A 14,810-nucleotide genomic window follows, 5' to 3' on the forward strand; every position below is an offset into this window, starting at 1 on the left:
ATAGCAGACATGGGGTTAGCATTCATTGCAACACACATCCGCTGAATGTAAACCATTGTGTGCGGTGTGTGGCTCAATCAGACTCAAACTGTGGAGAGCAGAGGTCAGGGTCACAGTTGCATTTAGCTCATTTATGTTGATGATAATTGCATTTTTGTGCACACACACAGACACACAACTAGAACAAGCAAACGCACTCACAGACAGGATGCTGTCTTGAATAGATTATGCAAATTAAATGCAGAGTATCTCAGACAGGCAGAAGAGAGGTAGTCAAGTGTGAACTTTGAAGGTTGATACAGGCTAAGGCTGTATTGACTGGTGCTCAGAGGGGTGAGGGTAATGTAGGGGCTACAGGGGAATAAAAAAAAAGCAGAGAGCACATGTGTGGGGGGTATGCAACTGAAAGTGTATCAGTATGCATGGATTTGTTTGTGAGACTGTAAGAAATATACAACTTGCTGTCTTAGTCATCTTTCTTCCTCTTCCTCTCTCTTTAGGACAGCCCATTGATTCTTCAGTCGGACAGAAATGTGACTGTCAATGCTAGGAATGATCAGGGACAACTGACTGGTCAGCTAACCGTGGGTAAGACACACACACACACACACACACACACACACACACACACACACACCATAAAAAGACATGTCCACATGGACTACATTGGTAGTAAACATCTTCTTTCAAAACAACCTCTAAACCGAATCATTTCTCCAAGACAGTCAGTTATATTGCTTTGTTTGTGCTTGGATTCCTAAATGCATTTTACCTCCATCTGTTTACCAAACAAAATTCTATCTTTTTCCATTAGTGTATCTCACTGAGGCTGACAGCCAGGATGTTTTCTAAACAAAATCATTTTCCAAGCTCTCATTGGATTTGCGAGGGCCCAGTATCTTACAGAAGACGTCACTCAGAGGACATATGACATGTATAATATGATATATTCTTATAGGACTCAATAACTAGAAACAAGTTAAAGAACCTGAATGAAACCTTAAATTAACCTGAATGAAAAGATCTTTAACTAATCAGATAAAAATGTGGAAATCCTGAAGAATAAGCAAGAAAACTCTGTGTACCTTATGGCTTCTTTAAATTGTCTACGTAATTGTGTGTTTGTCTTCCTATGGTGATCAGTGGAGAAAGATCTGGGTCAGTGTGATGCGTCAAAATATTGGTTCTGCTTAAAGCAGAAGTGTTTCAGTTTTTTGGTGAATCTGTGAGCTAGAATAGAGAAGAGATCATTACATTTATGATATATAATCTTCAACTTTATCACTAAGGCTTGTTTGGATATATTTAGTTATAGTTACATACACAGTTTATAATTCAATTTGCAGCAATTCTCGAGCGTCTGAGAATTTTTTTGCTTTTCCCCCGCCAGTCGTCATGATTTGGCGTAACGAAAGAACAACTGCCAGGTTCATTAGCATACTGATCAGCATTCATGAGGTGCTTTGCATTGACTATTTATGGTAAAAAATTGCCAAATTGCCCTGTATAATTGTATAGGGCGTGATAAGAGGCTGATTCCCGTACGCACACTTGTGGGTAATCTGTGATTTATAAAGGGAACATTGCTTATAGATGTGCGTATGCACAGTTTTATAACTCAGAATTATTTTTGCCGTATGCCATTTTTGGCTTTTGGGCTTACATACATTTTTAGTAAGGATCCTACGCACAGTTTAATAAATGAGACCCCAGGGCCGTCACAGATTGGTGCATACCTTATCAAGCTTGCCCTGGACACGTTTAAATCTCAGATTTCAGAGAAGTGCACAGAAATCTCCACCTTCAGGAGAGGAAAGTGAAAACACCTCTCTAGTGACACACTTTGCACAGATACAATTCATCATAGTCAAGGTCAGACATTTTAGGGGACATAAACATAAGAAAAAATATTTTTTTAAATGGAGGGGGACTTTAAATAAAGCTCAGTGTTTTGGTCCAGCTGGCTCAATGTTATCAGTGTTCAGTAAAAAAAGTTTCAGTTTTATTACATCAGACAGGCAGTTTAAGGTTTTTTTTAAAAGGCTTGAGGGCTTTATTTTGTTTTATTTTAGTTTTTTGCATGTTTTGTCTTGTTTTGTCCTTTTGTGAAGGAATTAAAATATGAGGATTGAAATGTATGTATGAAATTACTTCACATTGAGTTTTGCTAAATAAATTATAAAAAAAATAAAATAAAAAAGGCTTGAGGGCTCACTCATTAAACTGAGACATATAACTGCATACTGTTAGCATGACACTAAAATGAACACCATATTTACCAATAATGCCACCAAGTGGTAACATACAGTAAAGTTGTACTGGACATATTGAAATCCCTGGTATACTGTCAAGGGTATATACCAGTATAACCAGTAAGAGCGAAAAGATTAATCAGCAGTTGCTCAGTGAGAGAAGTGATGGTGGATGTGTTATGTTGGCTGGTGTAGTTTGATCAAAAACAAGTGAACAACCTAATTTCACTTGTAACAGGATAATTGAGTGGTTATTCAGAGATGGTGGACATTTGCTAGGTTTCACAAAGCCATAAAAGAAAAAAAATCGTGTTTGATTATAACACGATGAAGGATTTAGATGTAAATGACATAATTCTGATAAAACTAAACTTGAAAGATGCTTGGTGCTGTTAGAAAGCCTATTAGAATGACTGACTTGTAGAGGACGGGTACAGATTTGTACTTAAAACTGGGCAGTGGCATTTAGTGCATCCCAGTGAGGAGAGTTGCAGAGGCAAAGGGTTAGTGACAGAGACACCAAGATTATGATGGCAATGGTTGGAGTTCAGAGCAGGTTAAGTATAAATCGGAGTTAGCAGTAAACCTTTGTTCCTTTCTGGTTGGGATTTAATATTGTTTCTTTGCTAACCTCTTTATTACAAATGTTCAGTAGCCACTGGTCAGCACTGAGCCCCTGCAATGGAACTCAAAGATCTGATTTTTCTTTAGGCTAGTAGTCATGCTGAAATTCCATTAACTTCCTTTGAATATGATGTTAAAGCTACGTTTATTCGTCGTTCGTTATTTAAGTGTTCTGCTACGATGTGGAAGTTTAGCCTGTGTTACGACATTACATTTATTTGGAGTGACAGAGATACAGTATATTATCGCCTTGATAATATTGCTGTTCCTGTGTTTCTTATTGCATAGCTGATAGATGTGCAGATTGTTTAATATTACTTGTGCAGCCACGTGTTGATATCATAGACTGTATATAATGGACCAACAGATCCCGTTGCTCTGGACGGAGACCAGTGAAGGATATTAGAAGCACTTTTCCGGTGAGCGTTGAGCGTTACTGCGCAGCCTCCAACTGAGAGAGACGACGTAAATGTGACGTGAGCAACCTGTCTGAAAGTTGTCTTCTGGTAGCTGTGCCAAGAGAAATCTCAATCATTCCGAATCTTGCAGAGACGGAGAGCGTAGGTATATGTAAGGAGATAACATGGACACAGGCTAATTATTGCTAACTAAAATGCTAGTTAACATTAGTAATTAAACTTAAAAAGCTAATGTAAGTCGAAACTGCCTGCGAGCTTCTCCTGTTTGGTAGCATCAAAATGGCGCCATAGGAGGTTCGAGCTCTGAAGCGAAGCTTACCCCTTGGTTGATATTCAGGTTGTGTTAGGGCAATTTGCTGGCAACGTGCAATGCCAGTAAACAGACTAGCACTGTGGAGCCACGTGCTTAGCTATTAAAGGTGTATTACACTGTTTGCGCCGTTATGGATATGTGTGCTGTAATAGATGTGGCTTATTCTCAGTTTGTGTTACTGAGCAATATGTTACATTTATGTTAATTATTACAGAGAAATGAATGTAATTCTTAGTATTGTTTTTTGTTAATATGCTGGTAGCTATAACATTTAGTTTTGGTAAATATGTTTATGTTTATAGATGCTTATTAATGTGCATTATTATTTGCTTATATTTCAGAACCACATCAAACTTCACATGTAATGTCAATTACAACTTCATAGTTAACTTCATGTTAGAGTTGTAAATAAATCTTACTGGATCTCAAAGTCAGACATCTCTGGTTCAAGTTCTTACCGGACACCCTACAGCGGGCCAGTGTTTCAGTAGCCAGTTTTCAATAGTTTTTACAAGCCTATTGCCTTTATTTTTGTAATATAATAAACACTGTTACACTTTTTGAAACAATTTCAGCTTGTGTAGGCCTATCAGTGCTTTCTGAACATATTGAACACACTTTTAAAAATACCGCGATAATACCGAAAACTGTGATAATTTTGGTCACTATAACCGTGAGGTTAAATTTTCATACCGTTACATCCCTAATGTGTATGTAAGAGGAGAGTGCTGTTTAACACATGGTTTGTACAACTTAATTGCCTTTGCAATAGTTTGTTCTTTTAAACTAGTAAAAACCATGACAGTTGACTATTGATATTGATCGGCTTTATTGACTTCCTATTAGCTTTTTCATACTGTAATATCAACCACAAATGAAAAATCTATTTTTTAAAGGCCAATCTGACATGATTGGAATTCCTGCTTTTTATCTGCTTTTCTAATCTTGCACATAAGTGCTTGTCACATACAGGTAACTGCCCAATGCTTTATGTCATGAGGTATTTGCAGACTTTCATTGTGTTGTCTTGACAATTACTTTACCCTACTATTATAGGGCTAAGCAAACCTGGGCCCGTTGAACAACAAAACACAGCTACTAAAGGCTAACTTAGCTCGTAACATTAATTACATTGTCTCCTCTCCCTGCGTGTTGCGTTTAATGTGAGAATGAGACTAAAGCTGACCTGGATTAATGCATATCTCCTACTTCTAGAGGGGTTTGTGCTGTGTTAAACTGACTCACCCAGCCGCATCTTCAGTTTGCATTCTTTTTTTTTTTTTTCAAAAGCTCTCCAAGTCTTTTAAATAGTTGAGTTTTTCTAACTCTTTCAGGAGCAGTGTACACATTTATGACACGATATTTTTCACCCCTATAATAACAATCAATCATAAGTAATCTACCTGGGATTATATCTCTTCTTCGTATTACAACAACATCATTCGTTTTAAAGAATATACCAGTCCTTTGTTCCACATATTACACACATCAGTGACATCATTATACGTGCTCAGTCTGAGCTCCTGAGTACACAGGATATCAAAGTCTGTGTCTAAAAGATATTTCAATTTCTTAACTCTAAAAGCACTCGACTGGATGCCGCGAGCGTTCCAGGTGGATATTTTAAGACAGGACATGGTGGTTTGGGGAGAAAGCTAAGCCTATGGCGTCAGTTTATCGTCCAGGCGTTTATTATCTTTTTTATAGGTTATAGTACAAGATCTTTTCTTTTTAACTTCCGCGAAGGGAAGTTCGTGCTGGGACTCTGGAACGGGGAAATCTGGCGTTGGGGAGAATGAGCCAGAGTTACTGTCACAAGAAGCACTGTCAACGTTATCACGGGAGGGCCGCGGGGTGCTGACTCGCTGACCGATTGTCAACCCAGTCGAGCTGAAGTCAGAACTGGGACTCTCACTAGCACTTTCATAGTGGTGTCTCCCCGCTGAGCAGAGCCTTTTGTTTTGTTGGCGAAAGAACTTGGACAGCTGAAGAATGTGTGGCCTTTTTCGCCACACAGGGAGCACTCGCTCTCACTTCGGCAGCTGTTGGCTTTGTGGCCCAGACTCCCACATCTCCAGCACTTCACTGTCGGGCAGTCCTTCACCTGGTGGTCGGTCGCTTCACAGATGAAGCATTTGGTTATCTGTCCGGTATAAATGATGCGGCCGTTGTACGGACCCAGAGAGATGGAGTTTGGTATTTGAGCTAGGTGGCCGGAGGTGTCAGTATGTATACAGATTTTGTATTTCCAAATTTGTCCAGTGGTTTGTATACTGATTGGATGATGTCACAGTATCGTTGAAAGTAAAGCTCAATGTCATGGTCGGCCACGCTACCTGTCCAGAACTTTATTACGATTGTTATCACGTCTACAGCCACTGATGACTCTACGGTCCATTCACGCCATTTCAACTTGTTAGATTTGGCGGAAGCGATTTCGAGGAAGCGTCGGAGGGGTGCTTCATGGTAGAATACCAGTTCGAAATCTCTCCTATTCGGCAGGGCTATGAACGAATAAACGTCCGTAGGACTCACCCAGGATGTCTCGAATAACATTTGTTCTGCAACAAAGTCTCTAGTGGGCGTAGGACCATCTCCTTTAAATTGCAGTCTTGCCCAGTGTGAGCCAAACTTGTCAGAGTAGGAGGCCATTTTCAGGCGCGCACAAAACGGACAGAGGAAGGGGGTTTGAGAGATAAACTCAGCCGAGTTTTCTTATGCCTCCCTTTCCTCTTCCGGACATTCTGAGTTCAGTCGATGTTGGATCGTTAGAAACGTTTGCATTCCAGGGCCGGGCCTGCTAGCTTTTGGTGTCTCCCTCGTCGAGACAGCCAGCACCCTCCGATGTGCCATTCCAGCCTCTCTACCATTGGGTCTGCACCAGCCTGCTCTTCAGTGTTCAGGTTTTAAAAGGTGTATTTACAAAAGTTGTTTTGTGGGAAAACAAGAAATAGTCTCTTCAATTAGAATCAGTCTTCCAAAAATCTTTGTCTCCAGCATGTGTGGCCCGTAGTGTCCGTCCACTTGAGGCTCTCCACCTCTGCTTCCTGGGTCAATTCCTCAATGAATATCCGGATGAATCTCTTCCATAAGTCTGTTGTACTGGGTTAAATCAGCATTCACAAAGACCCCCCCACCTCCTCCACCCTTTTGTGTCACATGTCAGTACTGACCCTATTGGTGCTAACTTCAATCACTGAAAGACCTGTTGTAACACCTTTTGGCCTAAATCAAGTGGTTAGTTATCCTTCTCTTTTAGCCCGTCCTCACCCAGAAAATGATTTGTCGATTAGGCAAGCACAATTGCATTTCTTGTTGGGCGGCAGTCTCTCATGGCTATAGTTATAATTGCGAGAGCAAAGAAGGAAGTGAGGTGACAAAGTGTAAGAGCACGAAATTCCATGTAAGGCGGTAGGCTGGGGTGGTGAATGGGTCAAACAAACACAGGACTTTCACTCAGGAGACTGGGGTTCGTGTCCCGTGTGAAACCAAAAGTCAACTCTAATTTTGAAATTTAGTTTTAGTCCATGACGTCACATTACGTCCTCATTTTAGTAGTTTCACGTGACTCATTTAAAACTGCACCCATTACCTTAAATAGAACAGTCACATGATTAATCTGCCACCATGCGGCAGTAAATAGAACGGTCGTATGTGTTTTGGGAGTCTTTAGAAATCTACCTATAATGTCATTTAGGTATGAGGATATGTTGTTCTCTTTTGGTTTGAGATCTGGCTGCTTACTGATGCAGTCAGAAACATTTTCAGATATAATTTGACGAGCTATAAAATGTTTCCACTGTGTGACTGTGTGGTTGTGTTTGGAAATTAAACATGACATGCATTAAATTCCCTCTCGGTGTAATTCAGCCTTTCACTACTTTCTTACTGAAAACATTTGCATATTTACAATTAATTATCCACTTTCCACCTGACTCCTTGAATACTCAAGTCAGCAGCTATTCATATTACAAAACTAAAAGACTTTGAATCACCAATAAAAAACAGTATAAAAAATCATAATGGGTGGATTGGCCTTCGGAGTCATCAAGATAACTTTTGAATATCCTAACCTTGTAGCATGTATGGTAAACATGCTTGGTTCTTTATAAGCTGCCATCATAAAATGAGCAAACACATTTGTTTTTTTGGTTGAATAAATGAAAGTATCATTCCTTAGACCTGACTTTCTGTATTTGGTGGTGGAAGATCATTGCCAAGTAGCATTTACAACCTGACAGGTGAGGTGAATAGTTTTTTCAGGTAGAAGGCTTCTCTCCACCTCATTCTCGTTTGATGCAAACATAGACATTCATCTCCTGTAGGTTGGCCCGGCACTTGTAGTGTCTTCATACACACACACAGTCTTTCCCATTCTGACACTTTGAAGGTTTGAAATCCCTGACAGCTCACCTCCTGCTGTTTAAAACTCCCTAAAGCTGCTTTCCTCACCAAGAAAAGCACCTTAATGCTTACAGTATGTGTGTCTGAGTGAGTGTGTGTCTGCATGCCAATCTTGCAGTCAGCTGAATCAGTGTGTTTTAAAACGAGACAGCCAGACAGGCTACTGCAGCCAACTGAGTCAGGCTGCTACAGGATGACATGAGTGTTGAGTGACCTAACTTGTGCGGTCAGACACAGAGTCACGCTCTAGTGACAGCACACATGTTGAAGTTGCACTTGCATATAAATACTGAATTTTCTTACTGATGTTCCCTTTGTGTCACACTCATGCTCCCATAAACGGAAATTGCACACATACCTTTACTTTCTGTCACACACTCACATTTGCACACATCTCCACGCAGGAGCCACAACTATGGGCTGAGATTCCCCAGACAGGGAAACCTGCCAAGCAAGTAGGAGTTCCATCAATAACCACTTTGTGACACACACACACACACACACACACACACACACACACACACACACACACACACACACACACACACACACACACACACACACATTAAAGACTTAGTGGCTGGCTGATGGGATGGGATGGGACATAATGAATCCTCCTGGGGAGCTTCTTCTATTGGGCTCCAGAAATCCCTATGTCTCCTCCTGCCACTGCCTCCTGTTGCTTCTGTGCCACTTTTAAATGTGCTGAAACAGCAGCACATTTTAAACAGACACACAAACACACACACACACACACACACACACACACACACACACACAAACACACAAACACACTCCTCTCTCTTTCTTCAGAATCCTCATGGGGATACTCAGAAATCCTGAAAGTACGAGTAACCAGACGGTTATTCCTCCTCAGCAGACTATTGCCACATCGGAAGCAGAAAAGTTCCACCTCAGTAAACCCCTCATTAGTATTCCTCACTGAGACTCGACAGAGGAACAGCTCGTACAGCTCATACAAGAGGTACAGGATCATCAGGGTCAGTGGTATGGAAAGGTGAAATGCCCACAAACGTTTAGACTTGTACATTTACATAGAATACCAAGATACTGGTGTACTGACACCTTATTACATAATAGATTGTAAAATAAGTTCTATTTTCAGCTGAACAGGAATGTAGGCGTGATAGAAAGACCCCTGTGCTATGGTAAAAGGTCTGCATCTGGGGACAAAATGAAAAAAACAACCTGTCAAGATCTTATCTTAAAGTTTTTCATGAGGGCAATATGATTTATTGGTCAATATAAATTATTAGACATAGAGTAGGTCAACAAAATATCATCTTGGAGGGAACATTGTTCTACATTGCTCATTTTTGTTAGGTGCTTGATATTTATTTTGCATGTCAGCATCAAAAGGTAACTGATGGATGGTAAACTTTTAGAACTTACATAGCCAGAAATCCTGCAGGATGGCGATTAAAAAGACTTGTTTAAAGAGTGTTTCACAGTCTTCCATACTTGACTACCTTTCATAAGTCAGGTAGAAAACACACATATGCACTCCTCTATATTCACCTTGTATCCCCCTGAGGGCCCATCTTACGACAGAGAGGGTCTGAGTGCATGTGTTGGCCTTGGGCCTCCCATCTCAGTTTTATTGCTCCCACTCTCTTTCTTTCATTCCCCCATCCCTTCTCTTCCTCTCCATCCTCTCCGTTGCTGTCAGCTCGTTAATGTGAGTGAGAACCTGTCATCTTTGTCTACTGAATGGCCCCCCCATAAAGATGATAAGTGAACTTGGAGTTTTGAAGCCATACCCTTTCACCCGCCTAGGTGATGATGTCTCAGCATTAGAGGCGGTCTAGTGGTTTCAAAACTGCATCCTCTGGAGGAAAACGCAGCATGCCATGGGATTATCATGACAGGAACAGAGATGTTCCTCATTCAGTTCTGACTGGCTAAGCAAACTTAAAAAAAAAAAAGTTAGGGTTAAAAGTAAATTACTGATATACAATAACACAAAACTTATGATCACAAGTCAAACTGCTACTTAGAGGTTGTCTTTTACCGCTACCTTTAAAAACTAACTGCTAATTTTGCAATACATAGTATAACTATGTGTTGGACTAACACATAATATTGGAAACCACTAAAGAACAAAACTATGGTGCCATTCATTCATTGTATGTGTCATACAGCTTTTACTCAATGTTTCGTCTCAGAAACACTGTGTATTAGTAATCCACTTAAATGTGTTAGTAATGCCTGCTTTCTCAAGAAAGCAACAATACAGTAATAACAGGTGAATATAGTTTCATGTTAGAGGTTTAAACATCAGTAAAGCTTCATGCTCAGAATACCATGGAGCATAATATTGAGAAGGGCTTAAACTGACCAGCTCAATTACTGTTCACTGCGTGTTTCCCATTCCCCGGCTCTTTACCTGCGTGTCTGTCTCTTGGCAAAGCTGGCAGTCATTACAGCCTGTGTGTTTGTGTTCTGGCTGTCTTATTGACTTTTCATTTTACGAAGTGCATGGTGCTGATAATGAATGTTCTTTCTCTCCCTAAGCAGGAGAGGTATTGGTAGCACTCATTACCCTTGTGAACATGTGTTATTTTATGGGGACAGTTGTAGCCGCAGAAGCCAAATGCATTTTGGGAAGAGTAAGGACAAGTGCTTGTGGGTGTATCTGCATGTGTGTTTGAAAAGTTTGATATTGGGAAGTGAGAGACAGAGGGTCATTCACTCATACAGTGCCTGCCACAAAAACAACCTCTCCAACTTTAAAAGTGACTTTGAGCACTCAACCTTTCCCTCTCTCCCTTCCTTCATCTTTCATTCAACACACTCACACACTTTCCCTCTGTCTTTCTCTTGCCCTTTTCCTTATCTTTTGTCTTTGCTCCCTTTCTCATCCCCTCTTCCTTTATTCTGTTGTGTCATTTTTACCTTTCACTCACCCTTTTTTAATCATGCATGGACCTCATTTCATTATTAAACCAATGAATTCCCCGCTGACCTTGTTACCTTCTCCTAAACTCAGGCTTACATTTATCACTTCATTATCTTTACCTTCTAACACTAATTATGTTCCCTTTTATCTAGGTGGAATTAGTCACCTCATTTGTCTGGCATTCAGCTGATGTAGCTCAAAAAGTGGATTATCAAAGCAGCGGAATTAGGGGACTGAAAGGCAAAGGCCATACACTGTAAAAGATGGTTAATGATTTGTGGTAAAAGTAGGATGAATTTCCCAAGGGAAAGTCTGTAATGTGTTGTTGTTGACTCTTTGTTGGTGGATTTGTGGATTTATAACTGAAGAATATACAGAATTTAATCATATTTTGTTTTCATTCATTCTCCGAAACATGCCGTTGCTCGAGCAGTTAAACGGTTGAATGTCGGCTAAAATTGGTTTCTGATTAGTGTGCGGAGTGAGCACTTGCAAAGCCTTGCATAAAATTCAATTGTTCCATTACACACGGTCTAATTATAAATCTACATCTTTGCAAATCCGCCTCTGAGAAACAAATTATGTACATAACAATCATATTTCGCAGTGATCACATTTTCAGCTAGAGTGAGATCTTTCTGGCTTGATTTGGCTGGCTGAGGATCACAGATATACTAGTCTAGTTTTATCTCCTTCCCTCATCCAATCAGCAAAGTTCAGACAGCACGTCTTCCTCATTTTATACTGCCTCTCTATGATCAAATCAATGGTTTTAATGAGGCAATTAAAAATACATAGAGCTGTGCATTAACAAACTGGGATACACTTAAGGGGCCATCAAGGACTCAATAAAGGCATAGATTTACTATTATTGTTGTCGGTTGTCTTTATGATTGCACTTTAACTGTACAAAGGCTAATTGTCTTCATACTGTTTTAAAAGCAATATGGCAAATATTGTTTTCATCACTTGTTCATATGTTCATGTGTCACAAAGTGGACTCAGGTTCTTTGTATCCCCAGTCTTGATATACACCCACACAGTCAAGTTTGGTTTGGTTTTAAAAATTATCTCAGCAAATTTACACTTTCTTTTAGAAGACAGTTAAAAACGAAGATCTGCTTGAAGACAGTCTGTTCTTTGGGATAATTCTAAGTAATTAGGTTTGGAATTATTTTTACAACTGAAATATTTTTAATAAATTATAGAGGGAAAGTACTGAAAAACGTACCGTTGGGTACCAGAACTGAATTCCAGGTACCAGTATCGGTAGTGGTATTGGTTCAGATGTGAAAGGTATCCAACCCTATGTCTGACAGCCTGCCCTTTTATCCTGGGTCCAGCTGCGCAGTCCAAGCCAGTCCCACTGCGCGTCGACCTGCACACCCAAAGCGTATCTCTGCTGTTCCCCACTAACGTCTAGCCCCATACCACCACAGGTCCTGTCCACATCTCTATCCGCCCGCTCTCGCCCCCCAGAACACTTATTAGTAGGCGGCTGTGGCTCAGGTGTGGAGCGGTGGCCTACCAATCGGAAGATTGATGGTTTGATCCCTGGTCCTGCAGTGCCATGTTGAAGTGTCCTTGGGCAAGACACTGAACCCCGAATTGCACCATCGGAGTGTAAATGTGTGTGAATGTTTATCTGATGAGCAGGTGACACCTTGTATCGCAGCCTCGGCCACAGTGTATGAATGTGTGTGAATGGTGAATGGTTCCTCCACTATGTAAAAGCGCTTTGAGTAGTCGTTAAGACTAGAAAAGCGCTATATAAATACAGTCCATTTAGCTGTCGATCTCACCTCTGTCTTAGGAGATGCGCTTCAGGTGCGTTTGGAGAGTATCCTCAGTATCTGTGCCAGGCGAATAAACAAAACACCCAAAGAAAAACAACACACTCAAGACTATTCACAGTAAAAATGATATGCAAAAAACACTAGCTGCCTGGCTACACTTTGTGACTTTATGTTTACCGTAAGGGATGGATTTAATGGACTATTTGAAGTTATCCTTCTGCACCAATGACTGTAGCTAATGTAAGCGTCACACTGTGTGCAGGTTTTTGGACACAATAATAAAATGACAGATATACAGTATAGTACTTGAAGCATGAGAGTGCTTTCCTTGCCTCTGGTATTGCAAGCATTTACAATAATGGATTTTAGGTTGTGATGATGTTCATTAAATAAAGTAGACATTTTTTCTCTCTTTTTAATAAAACACCTTTGTAATCAAGCCACTTTCTACTGCATTACAAGTGTCCATCATTGGAAGTGCACTAATGATATCTCACATAATCACCATTTCTCTAACACACACTCGATGACACGAGATGGACAAAATTAAAGACAAATAAGACAGTATAATATAGTAGGTAATAGTGTTCATTTTTTTCTTTGCCCTTTGTCCTAGAAGTGTAGATTAAATTTGGCATGTTATAGTATGTGGTGTTGTTTTATTGGATTGCATTTTATCATGAGGCCTTGTTTTATTTGGTCCGCCGTCTACTGTATATCTGCATCGCATTTTGGGCACTGGGAAATGTTTTATCTGTTGATAAAGTACATATTGAATGAACATTGTAAAAGTTATACAATTATTTTTCTGTTTATGCATCAAAAGGAGTTATATGAGCGTGAACAATAACCATCTGTTTTTTCTGTGTTAAATAAAAGGACATTAAAACATAAAAAAAATAAATGCTGCTCGGTAATGCAAGTCAAATAAGAACAGTGGCTCCTTCAGGCAAAAAGGAAGACTTTATGTGTCTTTATGAGCGTGAAATGTTTACTGCAAGGATAGCAGAAAACATCACTTTTATTTATGTCATAAAGCAACAATATACTGTCAGTCTCTCCTACCATCCAGCCTCACATCTGCACAAAATGACATTGTCAGGAAGTAAGAAAGGTTGTGTTCTGTCCAAGTAATTATTAATTTTGCAACCATCCAACCAACTTGCCCCAGAGGCCAATCAAAAAAGTGCATTGGTTAGTATTTCCTAAATAAAGTGTTATAGTCAAGCTTTATTACAAAACAGAAGTTTACAGTTTACAACCAGCAATAGTGCGAGCTGACAGAAGGTTTTCTGTGGGGCAAATAATGTGGAGTAGCACTTTCTTTTTTGTTAAAAACATGAATAATGCAGAGTGCAGCATGGTTGAAAAATCTGCCACAAGGTCAAGACAATGACTCAGTATTCCTTTATTCATGTTTGGAAAGCAAACACTTATAACTGTGTGCATTTTAGATAAAAGAATAGAATGCTCCCTTCTAGACTTGCATTCAATTTTGTACACCACTACATTCCCTTAGGCACTATTGCCGTGCTACATTTACATTATATTCACTAATCCAGGGGGGGCTTTCAATAACTGTAAATAGTAGAATATGTTAAATCAATCTTTGTAATTGTGCATTGCAGAGTAATAAAATAATGCAAGAAACATTAATGTAGTACGTTAAGTAATGTGAACGCCACACTGCCTAAAATCAGGTACTGTAAGTTGGCACTAGGCTTTTATTGCAAAAGTATAAGGTCAATTAATAAATTGTCTTTTAAGGCTCACTCATGTTTAAATGCAAGATTACTATCTCTTCCAGCTTGTATTTGCCATGACTTCAGGATATTAATGTAATTATGTTCACAGAGGCATGTAAGTCACTACAGGGTTGCGAGGCACAAATGGTGATTGGGAAAGTGAGTGAGGAACATTCTTTCTTGAGCCGAGTGGCACCGCTCGTTTTTCATTTGTTTCAGGCCAATTTGTTTATCATATTGGATTATCAGCATTATGTGAACTGTGTATTAGCAGCCCTTCCTTCAAGCCCCATGTGTCACTGCTGCAATCAAAGACTCAGCCATAGTAGATAGTGCG

The 14,810-nt window shown here is 39.9% G+C and overlaps 1 protein-coding gene across 1 annotated transcript in view; it reads left to right on the plus strand.

Moving 5' to 3' along the window:
- Window positions 1-14,810, plus strand: part of LOC116042663 (zeta-sarcoglycan) — a 416,236-nt gene that overhangs the window by 323,582 nt on the left and 77,844 nt on the right. Inside the window, exon 4 of the mRNA XM_031288953.2 lies at window positions 501-588. Coding sequence (XP_031144813.1) covers window positions 501-588 — 88 coding nt within the window. The remainder of the gene's footprint in view (window positions 1-500; window positions 589-14,810) is intronic.

This window comes from Sander lucioperca, chromosome 4, assembly GCF_008315115.2.
Source record: "Sander lucioperca isolate FBNREF2018 chromosome 4, SLUC_FBN_1.2, whole genome shotgun sequence".
NCBI classification, from domain to species: Eukaryota; Metazoa; Chordata; class Actinopteri; order Perciformes; family Percidae; genus Sander; species Sander lucioperca.